This window comes from Salvelinus namaycush, chromosome 5 (genome assembly GCF_016432855.1).
Source record: "Salvelinus namaycush isolate Seneca chromosome 5, SaNama_1.0, whole genome shotgun sequence".
Lineage (NCBI taxonomy): Eukaryota > Metazoa > Chordata > Actinopteri > Salmoniformes > Salmonidae > Salvelinus > Salvelinus namaycush.
The window spans coordinates 27,958,000-27,974,649 of NC_052311.1; the positions used below are offsets into that span (position 1 = coordinate 27,958,000).

At 45.6% G+C, this 16,650-nt stretch overlaps 1 protein-coding gene across 1 annotated transcript; it reads left to right on the plus strand.

Annotated features, from left to right (window-relative positions):
- Positions 1-12,789: 12,789 nt before the first annotated feature.
- LOC120046998 (probable G-protein coupled receptor 101) lies at positions 12,790-14,133 on the plus strand. The gene has a single exon (XM_038992545.1). The coding sequence runs from the start codon at positions 12,790-12,792 to the stop codon at positions 14,131-14,133; it is 1,344 nt and encodes a 447-aa protein (XP_038848473.1).
- Positions 14,134-16,650: the final 2,517 nt, after the last annotated feature.

Below are 16,650 nucleotides of genomic sequence, written 5' to 3' on the forward strand. Positions count from 1 at the left end.
CGTGACCAGTGTTCAATGACTATGTACATAGGGCAGCAGTCTCTAAGGTGCAGGGTAGAGTACCGGCTGGTAGCCGGCTAGAACAGTGACTAAGGCGCAGGGCAGCATACAAGGCCGGCTAGTGGTGACTGTTTAACAGTCTGATGGTCTGGAGATAAAAGCTGTTTTCTCAGTCTCTTGGTCCAAGCAAAGCTGTTTGCACCTGTACTGTCTCCACCTTCTAGTGGGGTGAACAGGCCGTGGCTCGGGTGGCTGAGGTCCTTGATGATCTTCTTGGCCTTCCTGTGACACCGGGTGCTGTAGATGTCCTGGATGGCAGGCATTTCTCTCATGTAAATGTAGCTCCATAAAAATATTAAATAAACGATTTATATTTAGGGAAATATTTAGCAGGCTGATGATTTCAAGTTGTATTGGATGTATTTATTATTTGTATCTGTTAAGACATTGAATGCATGTTGTTTAGTATATTTAGTATGTTTAGTTTACTTTTCTCTGTGAGGAGCAAGTTCATATGTGATTTGGTTTATGTAGATATGACATTTCAATGTTGTTAATAGCCAAAGTAACCAAAAACCTGATCTAATTTGCATATTCATAATGAGTTTGCAGCAAATTTAAAGCAAACTGTAGAATCGTCGCCACATGTATCCCAGAACTGCTTGCCAGAAGTTTGCAAATTTGCAGCAACACTTTGCCACAAAACACATTTGCGTGTGACAATATAACCAAATTGGTCAAAGATTTGCCACAGCTGTTTGCCAGAAGCCTGTTTTTTTTCAGTAATGGTGTTTTGGAAGGATACTGTCAAGCTGTGGGTAGTCTGCCTCTGTGAGAAGAGAGATGAGAGAGGGAGATTGTTGATGGGGTTCCAGAGTTCATTAATAGGTCGCCAGCCTCAAAGCTGGGGATGTTTTTGGATAATCCTTTACTCTTCCTCAAAAACAAGCATACACACACTAATCTAAACGCTTATTTACACATTTACCCTACTCTCTGTCTGCCTAGTCTCCTCGGCAACACATTGCTATTTATATGCACAGACCTCGAACGCACTGTCACAAATACAATAAGCGGAAAACTAAAATATAATATTTTTCTCTTTCATTCCCTCTCTTTCTCTTTTCTTTCTTTTTCTGTCACTCCGGGACCCTGGGAAGAAAGAGAAGGAGCGGCAGAGGAGGGTCGCTGCTCACAGCTCGACTTTTGAAGCGTCTTTATCGGGCCTGGCAGCGTGGTCCTGCGTGTCCAAACCTCGCCGCGCTTTTCATCCTTTGTGCTGTCCAAGGTGTGTCCAATGCACTGGGGCTTTGTGTTGGGGAGGAAGACGACACATCGCATTCTGTCTTCTGTCTCTAGCGGGGGTTGGTTGGGGGATGGGTGCGGGGTGTAGGACGATGGGGGGGGACAAAAAGGCAACTTATAGAGGGACCCGGCGCTTCAAAGCTGAGATGCACAAAGGACTATAAAGCGCTAGTTCATGCAGAGTTGTGCCAGATGTAATTGCGGGGTTCCCGGAGATAGGGAATCACATGCAACGCCTTGGCCCCGCCCCTGACACCATGAAAGGGCCCAGGCTAAGAGGCTTCGACGCCGAGAGAGAAGAAAAAGATGAGAAAAGTTTGGCTCACTTTGATTCGCCATAAACAAGTGAGTAAATAAGCTATCCTTAAGGCCTTGTTACAAATCCACCACTTGCTGACGCAAAAAGGCAATTTCATGCAGCTTGATAGATGCTCGGTGTGAATGGCTGCCTCCGTCACGACAGGAGGGGTGGAAGCTCCGCCAGGCGACAAGTGATTCCCCTCCCTCTCCTATCTGAGCGATCGGCTTCCATGGCAGCCTCTTTCAAGTCCAAATTGGGCTTTCTACAGAAAATGATGTCGATTCATTGTTGATAATGGCAGTGGTTTGGCGGTGCAACGTTGCGACACGTCACTCAGGGACATGTAGGCCGCACTATTCTCCTGATCAACCTGCCTGCATCTTCATCTGTTTCCTGTGGCCTCCTGCGGAGATATAAGGGTGTGGAAGCGTGCATCTTTAAATATGTTCCTGGGCACAAACAATTGGTGTGGGGGGGGGCAGGTAAGTTTGCGCATGCTGTGCCTTTGTGGTAGTCTATCTATTTGTGTGTAATTGGGGGTGCACGCTGATGGGTGTAGAGGAAGGGGAGGTTCCACCATCACCACCATGGGCCTGCAGATGGGGTTCCCACAGGACAGACACGCCCCTGTCTGTCTCCGAAAAGACAGAGATGATGAGCACTTTGTGCACAAACAAAAATGGCGCCGACTTCGTCTTCTTCGCCCAACCTGACTTAGAGCACTACGGTCCTACGCTGTTCGCCTGTTGTCTCTCCACAGACCTACTGGAGCCATGGTAATTCACACTCGGAAGGTGTCCATTCCACACACTTGATGGGTCAAGAGCCAAATCTCTGACAGGGTACTGTCTTTTTGACCCTTATCTCTAATGCTGTGGTGAAATAATGATGTTAAGATGCATGGCGTTCTATTGTGACGGTGCACCCTAGGTGTTACTTCTCGGGGGAAAGAGTTTGGCAGCTTGTAGCCTAGTAGGTGGGGGATTATGTAGAAGGGCCAGGGCCTAGCCTTAGAGGATGCTGCCCTTAGTACCTCAGATCCCATCTCAGGTTTACAACTCCTACTCAGCCATGGGAAAGAACTCGGCAGTATCTTCCTCCTCTATAGGCCGGTGAAATGACAATGGCTCTGTTTGGAATGAAATCATCCCCCTGATTAGAGTAGAAATGAAGGATCCTGTGTATTTCCAAGTGATATTAAATGGATACCTGGCAGGGCCCAGGGCAGTAAAGCCATGCCAGGCTCTCCTTTGCATATCAATGAGCCGTACAGTGGCCCTATGAAACAGAATAATTCATCCCTCTGTATCACCGTACTAACGTCACTTTCAATGGGGGAGTCGCAACCTGCCACGCTGACCCACGCAGAAACAAAATGGAGGAGCAGAGCTGCTACACAGAAGCACAGTGGGCCGTCACTGCCGCGGTGGAAAGAGACAGAAGAAAACGCCCACGTCGTGTTTCATAATAGCATCGGCCACCCGTTAATAAAGGCGGCTAAGAATGAGGACGAAATTACACGAGAAGTATAAAGTACGATATGTACATTTTGAGCTTCCATTATCCAAGTTGGCTATTGGTTAGAGAGGAACACAGAGTCCAGTAGAAACTGGTAGGTCAGAGCAGTGTCAAACTCAGTGGGTGGGTTCGTAGCTCGTAGCTCCACTGCTACAGCTCATGTCCAGAGGAATATTTCTGCCCAGCTTCAGAACTGTATATCATCAAAAACACCCAGCCCTGATCCACTAAGGTCACAGTACAAAGCATTAGGGTTGGCTAGCAGGTCTCAGGGGTCAGGGGTCAGCCTATCCCAAGGGTAACGCATCTCACTCACCCCTCATCTCCAAAACGAACTCAGCCCCCCTACCAGCCAACCCTGCTCAACCACTCATCTCCAAGTTCCCCCTATGCTCCCATGCGACCCCATGCCCTTCTCTGTTGGGCAGCAGGGGTGGAGGGGGCATCAGGGTGGGTCACTTGGAGCCCCCGGTACATAATAGCCAGACTGGTTCTTTCCAAGACCCAGTCAGGGACACAGTGGGGGGGCAGTAATGATGCATAAGGGGAGAACACATCCAGGGGGGGTAGCTTCCACTTGTTCAGTATTTCATAAAAATCCGTTCTCACATTTTGGTGCAATTCAAATATGAGTGAGAGAGGGGTTTACCCCATGAGAGACAATTAGCCATAACCCAATGACCCTGCTACCACAGTTCATGTACATACACAGTCAAAACTGTACATCCTATCCCCCTCATCGCTCGGCTTAACAGAACAAGAAGACAAGCCACAATAGGATAAACCGCCTGTTTGTTTTGAGATAAAAAAAGTTATCCACACTTTTGACCATCAGTCAACCTTGCATTTCAACACTTTGAGAGGATATATACTCAGGTGCTACTTCATCGAGCACAACAACAAAGCACAGCACAACGGCAATGAATGCAAGGTAGACTGGATTAGTCTATCTTCTGCTACTCTTGGCCTGAATTGATCTGTCTGCGAATGTGCTTATTTTGCTTGATAAAGACAAAGCGATGGGGTTAAAACCATTGACGCAGGAAATCCAAAACCTCCTTCCCCTTGTCCGCCCAATCAACCATTGATAACGTCTCTCTTCCCTCTCTCCCTGAGATACACATAGAGCTGGGCCCTAGTCCTACACAATGAAGCCTCTGCACGGCCCTCCATAAGGTTACATGCACAAGATTAAGGAACACAGTTACACATATCTTAAAAGGGCTTTTACCCTTGTACTTGTTTCAAGAGGAAGGAATAGGGAAAAACAGCTAACTGCAATCCAGTCTAAATACCTAAACGGGAGAATATTAAGACGTTTTAGTGTGGGCTGCGGCAGTTAAACATATGCATACAACATGTTGGGGCTGGGGACCCCCTGCCAGGGCCAGGCACGACAAAGCCTCTCTAACAGGAATACCTCTGGGATCGCTAATGATTAATTAGCTTGTGTCATTAAGTGAGGCAAATGTCACCCTAGCTTCCTGGGGAAGCTGTCACACCACGTGTACTACTCTGCAAGCTTCCCTCGAGCAGCGCCGGGAGCAGAGCTCTGTTAACAAGGCAAACTCTGACATCTAGTGGCCAAATACTACAGTACACCCGTTTCTACCAGCTCTCAAACACATAGCAGTGTAATCGGATACAATACATGGTCCTCCCTTTTTCCTATTACATAGACATTTGTAGACGTGAAAAACTACACTACAATACAACAGCAAGAGAGACACAGATGCACCCGCTGGACTAATCCCTGGTGTAAAGAGGCTTGCTACACTCAGGCAGTAAACATGAGGAGTTGGTGACCTTTGACCTGGAAGTGCCACTCACCCCGACAGTGATGCATTATTACTGTCAGACTGGGACGACCTGACACATGATGTCTCTGTACACCCCAGTGGTGCTATGTGGTGAGCCTGGCACTATCATAATTGCTAGTACATATGACTTATACACTTTAGCAAATCTATCTTTTTTAGGACATAGCTTAAGTCAATGAATTAAATCAAAATATATATATATATATACTTAAGTACAGTAATGTTATACTTAAATCCAGAGTTTATACTGATTGTTTAAAAAAGCATTCTTACCAGGTCTCCAAAATATCCGCTTGGTTTTTGGGGTTTTGCGTTTGAAGACTTCCACGGGTCTTAGATGAACTGCCAGTGGACCATTTGGAAAAGATATTCATGCACCAAGGCCTTTCCTTCCATCGATTAGCATTGAACCGGTGTCTGTCTGTCTGCTCCATCCACCGCATCCCTATGTACCTATGAGCTGAACTGCTGGCCGGCGTTGGCCGTCTGGTCTGTTAAGACTGGAGACCAACAGAGTGTGAGAAGATGGCCCCTCATTTCCAAACCATGATGAGGGGTATGAGGAGGTAGCCAGGGAGAGGCATTAAACACACAACTTAGAGAAGCTTAACTGGGGAAACACATCCGTCTATGCCCACGCTTACACACACACACACACACACACACCGCATGAACACACATGCACATACAAAGGCACACCTGTCAGTGCCTTTCCACTGCATGAGCACGAGCAAAGAAGCCTGGCCCTCCCTCGGCCTCTCTGTATGTGGTAGTCCATGTCTGTTTTATATAAGAAGATCAATCCCCCCTTTCTCATCTATAACCCAGAAATAATTGCATGAGCAATTTCACATTTACGCAATGCATTTGGACACACATGGATTGTTTCTCTGTCTCTCCTTTATATTTCTCCTGTTTCGCGCTTCTTCTTTTTTTCCTTCTTCTCTTCTCTCTCTCTTTCCTTCTTTCTCCCTCTCTTTCTTTCTCTTGCTCATGCATACACAGAATGTGAAAAGGCAGGAGCCTGAATCTGACCCATGTGGCCACAGTCCCCGACCCATCTTATTAGCACAGGCAGTTCCAAGCTCAACCCTGGGTCTCTAGATGCAGAGTACGGGAAAAACAGACTTTTTCCTCTATCCTCAATTTGTTGCTGCTCGTAGTCTAAGAGACTTCCTGAAGTCAGGAAGCATAAAGTGTAACGTGTATCCTTCAGTGCGCTGTTTGTGTGTGTTGGTATTATGAAAGACTCACACAGACAGCAGTATATATCTGTGTTCTTGCAAAGTCTCTGTGTGTGTTTCTTGTGTGCTTGCTCAAGGCGGGGGGCCAGGGGCCTCTAGCCAGGAGACTCCTCGTTATACTGGTGTGTTGGTCTGTGACGTCCATTTCCAGGGGAAGTCTGTCAGATAGAAAGGTTTAATTAAAGAGCACTTTGCTCCGGAGTGGTGCCCTCTCTTTGGAGCCCTTCCCCACAACACTGCTTGTCTAAAATTAATTAGCTTGGGGCCTTTGGTGGTGGAGCGGGCAGATCCTCAATGGTCAATGGGAGGAATCGTCTGTCCGTGAATGGAGGCCTCCCATCTGAGAGGACACTTTATTTTTCTACACTTGAGGTTTGTTGCCTTTTGTGACCATTATCCCATTCACTTTCATGCAGCTGTGGCCCCTCTAAAAAACTCTTTGTGCTTGCTCCATGAATACGGCGAATGTGTCCATGGCAGGTAGCCCTTATAGCAAGTTAATCTCCTGAAAGAGCCCCATACAAGTACTTTTAAATTCTCCCTTGGCCACTGAGGGCTGTCATCAATCGGGCACTTCTCTCCTTTGTGTTCACTTGCGTGAATGTGAAGCATGGCCGGTGACAATGGCTGCCAAGTGTGGCGAAGTAATCACCTTCTGGGGAAAACACAAGTAATTACTTCTAAACTGTTTGGGCTCTGGAGACAAACACAATTGTGGTGAGCAGAAGAAGTGAATGGGTCCTTTTCAGGGGCAGTAGTGTGACGCTCGCTCTGTGAATCTCCTGTTTATCTGTTTGTTTATGGATACAGCTCTCTTCAGCCACTGCCCCTCACAACCACAGTAATAGGGGATGTGTGTGTGTGTGTGTGTGTGTGTGTGTGTGTGTGTGTGTGTGTGTGTGTGTGTGTGTGTGTGTGTGTGTGTGTGTGTGTGTGTGTGTGTGTGTGTGTGTGTGTGTGTGTGTGTGTGTGTGTGTGTGTGTGTGTGTAATTGAGTCAAGTTGCAGGTTGTTGGTCACTAGATTAAAGCTAAATGCATATCTGTTGATAGTGTTTGAGGTGAGACTGGAGGTACAAGGACCGAGAACGCACTGATTATTCACTGTTGTATGGTACTGATGACATTCTGTGAACACTGTGTGATTCTGTAGCAGCTGACATAGTCACTGCCTTTTTGTTTTGAAATCCTACCAGCCTCTCCGGCTGGTGTTTACAGAACAGTTGGTGCTGTCTGATTAGGATATAAAGGGCCTGTCTCCAAGAGGCTGGTGTTTACAGAAGTTGCTGCTGTTTGATTAGGATATAAAGGGCCTGCTCAGAAGCGGCCTGCTCAGAAAGGGCCAGCTAGACTCGTAATAAACCGGATGGATGTTTGATTGACTTTACCAATGACAGCTCTCCTTTTTGTTTCACCTGGAACTTCCTATTAAAGTGTGTGTGTGTGTGTGTTTGTTTGTTTGTTTGTTTGTTTGTTTGTTTGTTTGTTTGTTTGAACATTCCCTGACCCCTAATGAACAGAAGTTATGGAATTTTCCAAGAAGAATAAAGCAAAAAATGTATGGGAAGGTAGACTTGGTAGTCTCTAAATACATTTGACTCAGCTGCTACCAGAGTGTTTTAACTCAGTAAGTTCATCCATTTAACTTTTTCATTTTGGCTCAGTTACAAGAGCAGTGAGTCTGAATTGCCTTTCAGCAATTTAATTTCTAGCTACCCTAATGAATTGTCAATGTAAAATGTAACTTTACATATATGTTTTATGCATGTACATCAAAGAGCTCTCTAAGCTAGGCTATATAATACTTAATATGCCTAAAATATTTATGATGAGGCAGCGCAGCAGTAGATTTGAGGCAATTGTTGAATAATGTCATGTAGTTTGATGTATTAAGCATGTGGATGGGCAATGTGAAGGGAATGCTAATCATGAAGATATGGATATCAGTGGTTTAGAAACAGAATGACGTGGGCTAAGGTGTTGCTTAACATTGCCACACACTTCACTCTGCCTACATTTTGCTAAGTGCTAAGTTAATATTCATGGTTATATGAAATCTTTAGATTTTTCTAATTATTTGCATTAATCCATTCAATTAAGATGAATGTAGTGATGTATGGTGAAATAATTACGATAACTATGAATCAGTGAGGCCCCCACAAAAAATCTGATTAAAAGTCTTAATTTCAGCACTAGATGGCAGTATAAAACCACTCTTATGACGGTTGAAAACCAATGGCGTCACTAAATAAATGGTGCATTTAAAATCTTCCTAATTTACAACTGTAATAAGAGATTTCCTCACATACTCACATTGTTGTAATGTTTGACAAGCCACTACTACACAGAACATTTGATGGCTCAATCTTCATCTGACAAAAGAACAGGGTTCTGTGACCTTGGTCTGCTACCTGGGTGTTGAGAAAGAGCCCCCCAGAGAGCTAACACAGACATTTAGCCACTTTACACATAGAAGTACTTTTCCCCCCCCACTCACCTATTCGTACTTTACACCTCCAAAGACAGTAGCAGCTGAGCCTGGTCTGAAGTATCATGAGTGCCCAAACCCAAAGTGAAATGCCTCTCCCAAATATAGCTCTCCCTCATCAGACCGGTTCATATTACAACTTGATTTGAACACATCAAGGAATCCATTTCCATGGCTGATCATTGGGAACGTTCTTCCGATCAACAGTCTGGGGACTAAATATGTTTCATCTCCTCTCTCTCTCCTCTCTGTGGTTCTTTTCAACACTGTGACTTTCTCTTTTGATCCGTCTCATCTCTGCCAAAGGTTATAATGAGCACTAGTTAACAGCCTGTGTGTGAGAGAGAAAGAGAGACAGAGGGAGTTATAGGGGCCTCACACCTGGGTAGTATTGGCTGGAAGGCTCCAGAGACAAGGGGGCCCTTCCTGCCCAGTGTGTGTGTGGCCCCTGAGGGTGTCCCTGACAGAGCCACAGGAACAGAGTCTAATCCCACAGGCCACTGCGGGCTGCTGGGCCCGCGGGGCTCCCTTTGAACCAGGGGCCATGGTGCAATAAGGAGGAAGAAGAGGAACGTCTTCCTAGAGCCACCAAGCATTTAATATGCAGTCAAATCTAACAGGGAGTGCTTACTCAGCACTTCAAAGGACTTTTTGATGCCTTAGATTCTGCAGACTGGTAACAAGAGGCTTCAATACAGACGATGAATAGGACGAGGCTGTGGATGCTACAGTTTAATTGGATTGGGCAGAGTATCCTAGATGCTTTTGTTTCTCCACACTTTCAACTGCAAAGACTTCCGGATGATGATGTAATTAACACATTCAATCTAGGATTGTTTCAAGTCAAAACAAACCTAGTTCTACTTCTGCAAGACGATTGGTCTATTTATATTAATTATGAATTATTCCATACATGGTTTTACATATTTCCTGATCACATGATCTGACCAAGAAACAAATCCAGACCCTATTATAGCCTGGTTTACAGAGCCAAACACACAGAGTTCTTACTGGTCAGTCTCAGATCATGTGGTCAGGATCAGGAAAAGCTCTTTGTCACTCACTGCAGGTTGTGTCCAGTTGCTGTGCCAGCTCCTGACACGCTATGTTGTTTACATCCCAAACATTACGATACCCACTTCATCGACTGTCTGATTGGATTATTTAAACACTGAGACCATTAAGATTATTGAAGATCCAATAAAACAAACTGGGATAGAAGGCCGACACATAAAACTCCACACATTGTCATGTAACTATATATAGCTTTAGGATTTTACTATCAAATCATTTGACAATGATTCAAATGATTCACATGGCTGCAAGTGTGCACCTACCATCCATACAAAATGCACCTGTGGATATTTCAGAGGTGTAGGCCTTTACTCCAGTAAATTACTTTGGTCTAGTTTGGTCACAAATATACATTTAGAGTTACATTTTTCCATTTGTTTTATTGGGAAAGGTCTCCTCCTAAGTAAGCATTTCATGGTAAAGTCTACACCTGTTTGTTGTATACAGCACATGTGACAAATAACATTTGATTTGATAATGCAAAACAATGGAAAATCCCATTTGATGATATACTATATACACAAAAGTATATGGACACCCATTCAAATTAGTGGATTTGGCTATTTCAGCCACACCCGTTGCTGACAGGTGTATAAAATCGAGCACACCACCATGCAATCTCCATAGACAAACATTGGCAGTATTATGGCTTTTCTGAAGAGCTCAGTGACTTTCAACATGGCACCGTCATAGGATGCCACCTTTACAACAAGTCAGTTAGTAAAATTTCTGCCCTGCTAGAGCTGCCCCAGTCAACTGTAAGTGCTGTTATTGTGAAGTGGAAACATCTAGGAGCAACAACGGCTCAGCTGCGAAGTGGTAGGCCACACAAGCTCACATAACTGGACCGGCGAGTGCGGAAGCGCATAGGTCATAAAAATTGTCTGTCCTCAGTTGCAACACTCACTACCAAGTTCCAAACTGCCTCTGGAAGCAACGTCAGCACAACAACTGTTCGTCAGGAGCTTCATGAAATTTGTTTCCATGGCCGAGCAGCCGCACACAAGCTTAAGATCAACATGCGCAATCCCAAGCGTCATCTGGAGTGGTGTAAAGCTTGCTGCCATTGGACTCTTGCTGCCATTGGAGCAGTAGAAACGTGTTCTCTGGAGTGATGAATCACGATTCACCATCTGGCAGTCTGATGTACTATTTCTGGGTTTGGCGGATGCCAGGGGAACGCTACCTGCCTCAATGCATAGTGCCATTTGGTGGAGTAACGTTTGGTGGAGGAGGAATAATGTTCTGGGGCTGGTTTTTATGGTTCGGGCTAGGCCCCTTAGTTCCTGTGAAGGGAAATCTTAACGCTACACCACACAACGATATTCTAGACGATTCTGTGCTTACAGCTTTGTGGCAACAGTTTGGGGAAGGCCCTTTCCTGTTTCAGTATGACAATGCACCCGTGCACAAAGCGAGGTCCATACAGAAATGGTTTGTCGAGATCAGTATGGAAGAACTTGACTGGCCTGCACAGAGCCCTGAACTCAACAACCTCTTGAACCCATTTGAGATTAATTGGAACGGCGACTGCGTGCCAGGCCTAACTAATGCTCTTGTTGCTGAATGGAAGCAAGTCCCCACAGCAATTTTTCAACATGTAGTGGAAAGCCTTCCCAGAAGAGTGGAGGCTGTTATAGCAAAGGGAAGACCAACTCCATATTAATTCCCATGATTTTGGAATGAGAGGTTTGATGAGCAGGTGTCCATATACTTTTGGTAATGTAGTGTACATCATTTAAATCAGGATTGAAATATGAATGCAGGGGGGGAGTTAACCATGCAGGGGTTAACCAAAAAGCCTTTGCATTTTGCACAAAGAGAAAAGGGGCTAATGTAGCTGATTACAGATGAGCAGCTATCAGTCTCACAAGGCAGGTGTCGTTGTTTTATGACAAGCTCGAATCGACTGTGTATAGGGCTAACCCACTATCAATGGGTAAGCGCAGTATTTCTAGTCCGTTATGTTTGATCTGTCATGAAAATTGACAGTAAAGAGCAGTGGAGGTTATATGCTTGTGAAAATAAGATGCCCCCGCTGAGTGAGTGATGACAAGCCGTGGGGAGGCTGCTGACATTGACGATACAGCAGTGACTGACTAAAATGGGAGCGCGGTGAAGCAATGACAATCGAACCGTATCAATGGGGGAACCAGCGATCTGGTGCTGAGGAGAACGGAGCATCATCACCGACCAAAACACCGCAGCCTTCAGCATCTCAACAGAACCCGCCACATAACAAAGTACAGATGGCCATTTCAAGGTAAAACGTATATGCTCAGTGATATTTGTGTTGCTGTTTGGAAACAATGAAGAGCACAAGATACAAAATTAATTGCATGTCTACAATTGATTGTATGGGGACATCAGTGAGCAAGGATGAACAATGGAAATTCGGAGGGGTTGTTTGAATCCTTTTCCTTCTTCATTTCAATTCGCCTATGTTTAAAATATATATTTATTTGCATTTAAAGTGGGGTATGTTATAATACTGTGTCTCGTGAAATTTTGGTCTGTGAGAACAGTAGCCTAATGTGTCTGGTGATTGGGTCTCAAATTGGCACAGGCTTCTGTTGACAGATAATGAAATGCATGGACAAGCTCATTGTGATACTCTCATTACATGTCTAATGCAGCTGTTACAAAGAACAATTGCCATAAAACAAATGATACAAACCCCCCAAAAATCCTATTTAATTCCAGGTTGTAAGGCAACAAAATAGGAAAAATGCCAAGGGGGGTGAATACTTTCACAAGCCACTGTATGTGTGCAATGGTCTTGCAGCTAAATGAATGAATTCAGAGTGAAATGAATCCGCCTCAACAGTGTAGTCCTTTAGAATTAGAGTGTGACATGTTATGATGTTTGAAAGCAGACAAACCCGTTTGAGCTTGTGCTTTTCTCTTCTCTGTCATCCTCTCCTTCAAGATGGAAATTCGACTGACAGATAAAAAGGACCTGTGAGACGTCGGGTGCAAATTGCGGACCCTGTCGGAGCTACAGCCACACATGCTGTCTCCCCCACCCCACCAGCCTCAGCATGCCCACTTCCGAGGCGCCCAGTGTGGGCAGTAACTCCAGTACCGTGCCCTGGGACCCTGGTTCCTCTGGTCCTCCTGGCCCCACAGATTGGCCGTCGGTGGCCAACAGCGTAGTGAAGATGGTGCTGATCTCAGCCATCGTGTGTGTGTCTCTGTTTGGTAACGTGGTGGTGTTGTTGGTGTTCCAGAGGAAGCCTCAGCTCCTCCACGTGGCCAACCGCTTCGTGCTCAACCTCCTCCTGGCAGACCTGCTCCAGACTGTGCTGGTCATGCCCTTCGCCATCGCTGCCACCATGCCCGGCATGTGGCCCCTGGACGCCCGCCTCTGCCAGGCCCTGGTGGTGCTCATGCACCTGTTTGCCTTTGCCGGGGTCAACACCATCATCGTGGTGTCGGTGGACCGTTATCTGGCTATCATCCACCCACTGTCCTACCCCACCCGTATGACCCCTCATCTGGGCACCAACCTCATCGCCTGCACCTGGGTGCTCAGCCTGCTCCAGAGCACGCCACCTCTCTACGGCTGGGGGGCCATAGACTTTGACCGCAGGCATAACGTGTGTTCTGTGGTGTGGTCCTCTAGCCTGTCCTACTCAGCCCTGGTTGCCACGTTCTCCTTCTGGCTGCCTGTGCTCATCATGCTGGGCTGTTACTGGATGGTGTTCAGGGCAGCGAGGAGGCAGAACGCCCTGGTGCACCCCATCCAGACCCACTCTAAGTCCCAGCCTAACCAGCCTCCGGACCCCCAGGCCCCCTGCACCGGCAGCCCCCAGTGCCAGCCCCAACAGCCACCCCCACCCTTGGACTCCTTCTCGGCCGGGGGGTACCCCATCCGGGGCAGGCACAGACGTTTCCACTACCACTGCAAGGCAGCCCGGGTGGTGTTTGTCATCATGGCATCGTACATCCTGAGCATGGGACCTTACAGTGTTCTCAACACAATGTCCATTCGCTTCAGTGCTGCTGTGCCTCCATGGCTAGCCTCCCTAGCCCTGGTCCTCTTCTTTTTGCAGTGCTGCCTTCACCCGTACATCTACGGCTACATGCACCGCAGTGTGAGGAAGGAGTTTCTGGCCCTACTGTGTGGTCCGCTCTGCAGGCAGGGCCTTATCTGCCACACCTCCGCACAGGACAGCTGCTTCACCGTGACCGACGGACGATCCACGCAGCCCCATCTGCCCAGCCTGGCTGCCCGCGTCTGCCCCCTCCGCACCTGGGAGGAGGGCACCACCACGGAGGCTACCTCCTCCACCATGGATAGGAGGTCCAGGGACAGCCGCAAAGACACCACCTCCACCAGCCTGAGCTCTGAGAGAGAGCTCACCGTCCACACCACCACGTAGTAGACAGGTCTACAGCAAAACAGCCTGGGAGATGGGTTGAACTGTTTTTTGTGTGGCAGTTTTCCCCTCCAGTGAAGACATGGTTATTCAGCATGGCTAAACTTGAGCAGATTTGCCTTTGGTCTACAGGGTTTCCCATTCTGACAATAGCTATGTTTCCATGAACTTGTCCAGTAATTTTTTTTGTTAACGTTTAGAAAGTTCGCATAGATGATAGATTCGTCAAATACCTGCTACAGTGAGTTTCCATTTAAAACAAACTTATGTCGATAAAAACAGCTGTACGTAATGACGTCACACCTAATAAAACACGTTTTCGAAAAAACCTATAGTGTCGAATAAAAATTAAGTGGTTGAAGTGTTTCCATTACCCGTTTAGGCAAATTGCGCATTAATAAATTGTCGACAGCCTAGAATAATTGGGTGGTGAAAGCCAACCAGAAAATCTATGTGAAGCAATTCAGCCATTCTTGAATGTCAGGACAAAGATCCTGCAAAGAAAGATCATTTTTATAGTTAAAACATTGATTTAGCAGGCATTTAGAATTAAAATGTGGAGTGGAGCTTCATAGTACGTGTTGACATAACGTGCCCCGCGTACATTCAAAAGACATTATTCGGCAATACATTTTTCCGAAAAACACAGTTTCTATCATCATTTGTTGCAATAAAGAAAGTTTGACAAAAGAAAACTCCACCCCTGTTGAATGGATAAAAATGTTGTCGATCTTAAGAAAATGTCTCCTATATCTGCCGTTTCCATTACACGTCACAATGAGACCTGTCCGGCAGTGTTTTCCTTGAAAAGCCATTGTTAGTTCTCCTATTGTTCAGTTATGGTTGATGCGTTATTTTGAGTGTTTTCTACCCTCAGAGAAAAATCTCTGTCAAACATCCACGAAACAGATCAGTATTATCATATCAAATTGAAAGAACATGTCGCAAATGTATTTGACTGTTCTGTTGTTACAGAACACAAACTCCTCATGGTGACAGTTTATTATGTTTGTCTCCTGTGAGGAGTATTACTACTCACCCTGCCTGTAGTGCAATAATGTTGTAACTGTACTGTATAATATAACACATGATGTCAAGGAAGAGATGGCTGAGAGGGACAAAATGACCGTGATTCATGTAATTCATGAATCTGGTTCACTAGTTTAGCACTAGAATTATCACAACTAGCTACCTATCATATGCACAGCTGTCCTTCTGCATTTCCAGAATCTCATCTACTATCCCCATTTATCTCTGTGCCCCCTTACTCAGTAAGATTATCTCTGTGCCCCATTACTCAGTAAGATTATCTCTGTGCCTCATTACTCAGTAAGATTATCCCTGTGCCGCATTACTCAGTAAGAGTATCCCTGTGCCCCATTACTCAGTAAAATTATCTCTGTGCCCCATTACTCAATAAGATTATCCTTGTGCCCCATTACTCAGTAAGATTATCTCTGTGCCCCATTTCTCAGTAAGATTATCCCTGTGCACCATTACTCAGTAAGATTATCTCTGTGCCCCATTACTCAGTAAGATTATCTCTGATTATCCCTGTGCCCCATTACTCAGTAAGATTAAGCAGCCTGCCAGTGTTGCCAATAAACTCAGGGTGTTATGGGGACTGTGGAGTGCCCATGCATGTCCTTGAAGCCTCTTGAGCCTGTGAACAGCACTCTCTCTGCCCCCTGTACCGTCTGGTTCCCTTTCAAAGCACCTCTTGTTACTGAGCTGTGCAGTGTCTCATTGACTGTTCCCCTCCACTACCAAGGGAACTGCTCTAGGCAACCTTCTGAGAGGTACACTGTTCATGTTTGCCTTAGCCAGTTTGGCTCTCTCATCTCAGAGGTTCAAAGGAGGCCGGCTGAGAGCTCTAACAAAATCCACATCTTGCCTGAATGCGGCCATGCGTCATGGTAGGGCTCCACTGACTCCATATTTGCCCACTTTGCAGCTTCTGTAAAGCATAGATAGTATTAGTATACCATATCAGTATTGTTGTTACTTTATCAGAGCATAGTGCATTAAGTATCCGTCAATATGAAACAGGTTGCAATGTACTGTAAACCATTAATAGGGATTTTATTCATGTTGAGACCTCAAAATATTGGTTAAAATATTCAATACAGTAAAATGTACATAACTCATACAAATGTGTGCATATTGATTTGGAAATGTATTGCTCAAAGCCATGATGAATGTACAGTTCATGTAGAGATCAGTCTCTGTCCATGGTCTTGAGGAACCATAACGGTTGGTTTTCATAGTACCTCAAGTGAAATTGTTCAATCTAAAGCAAGCTCATCACAGACCTGTTGGTTACCAAACTGGAGCATGGTGCTGATGTTGTAGTTACAGTAGTTCTTTTCAGCATTGGTTCTTCTCTGTTCTGAGTGGAAGTCCTTCAGCAAGTGTAATCTGTATGCATGTTGAGAGGCTGAAGTGTTACGTATGAGTGAAATGGACTCGAGTGCTGAGAATCTCAGTTTTCAGCTATTTTGTTTAAAAGGTAGTTGACTC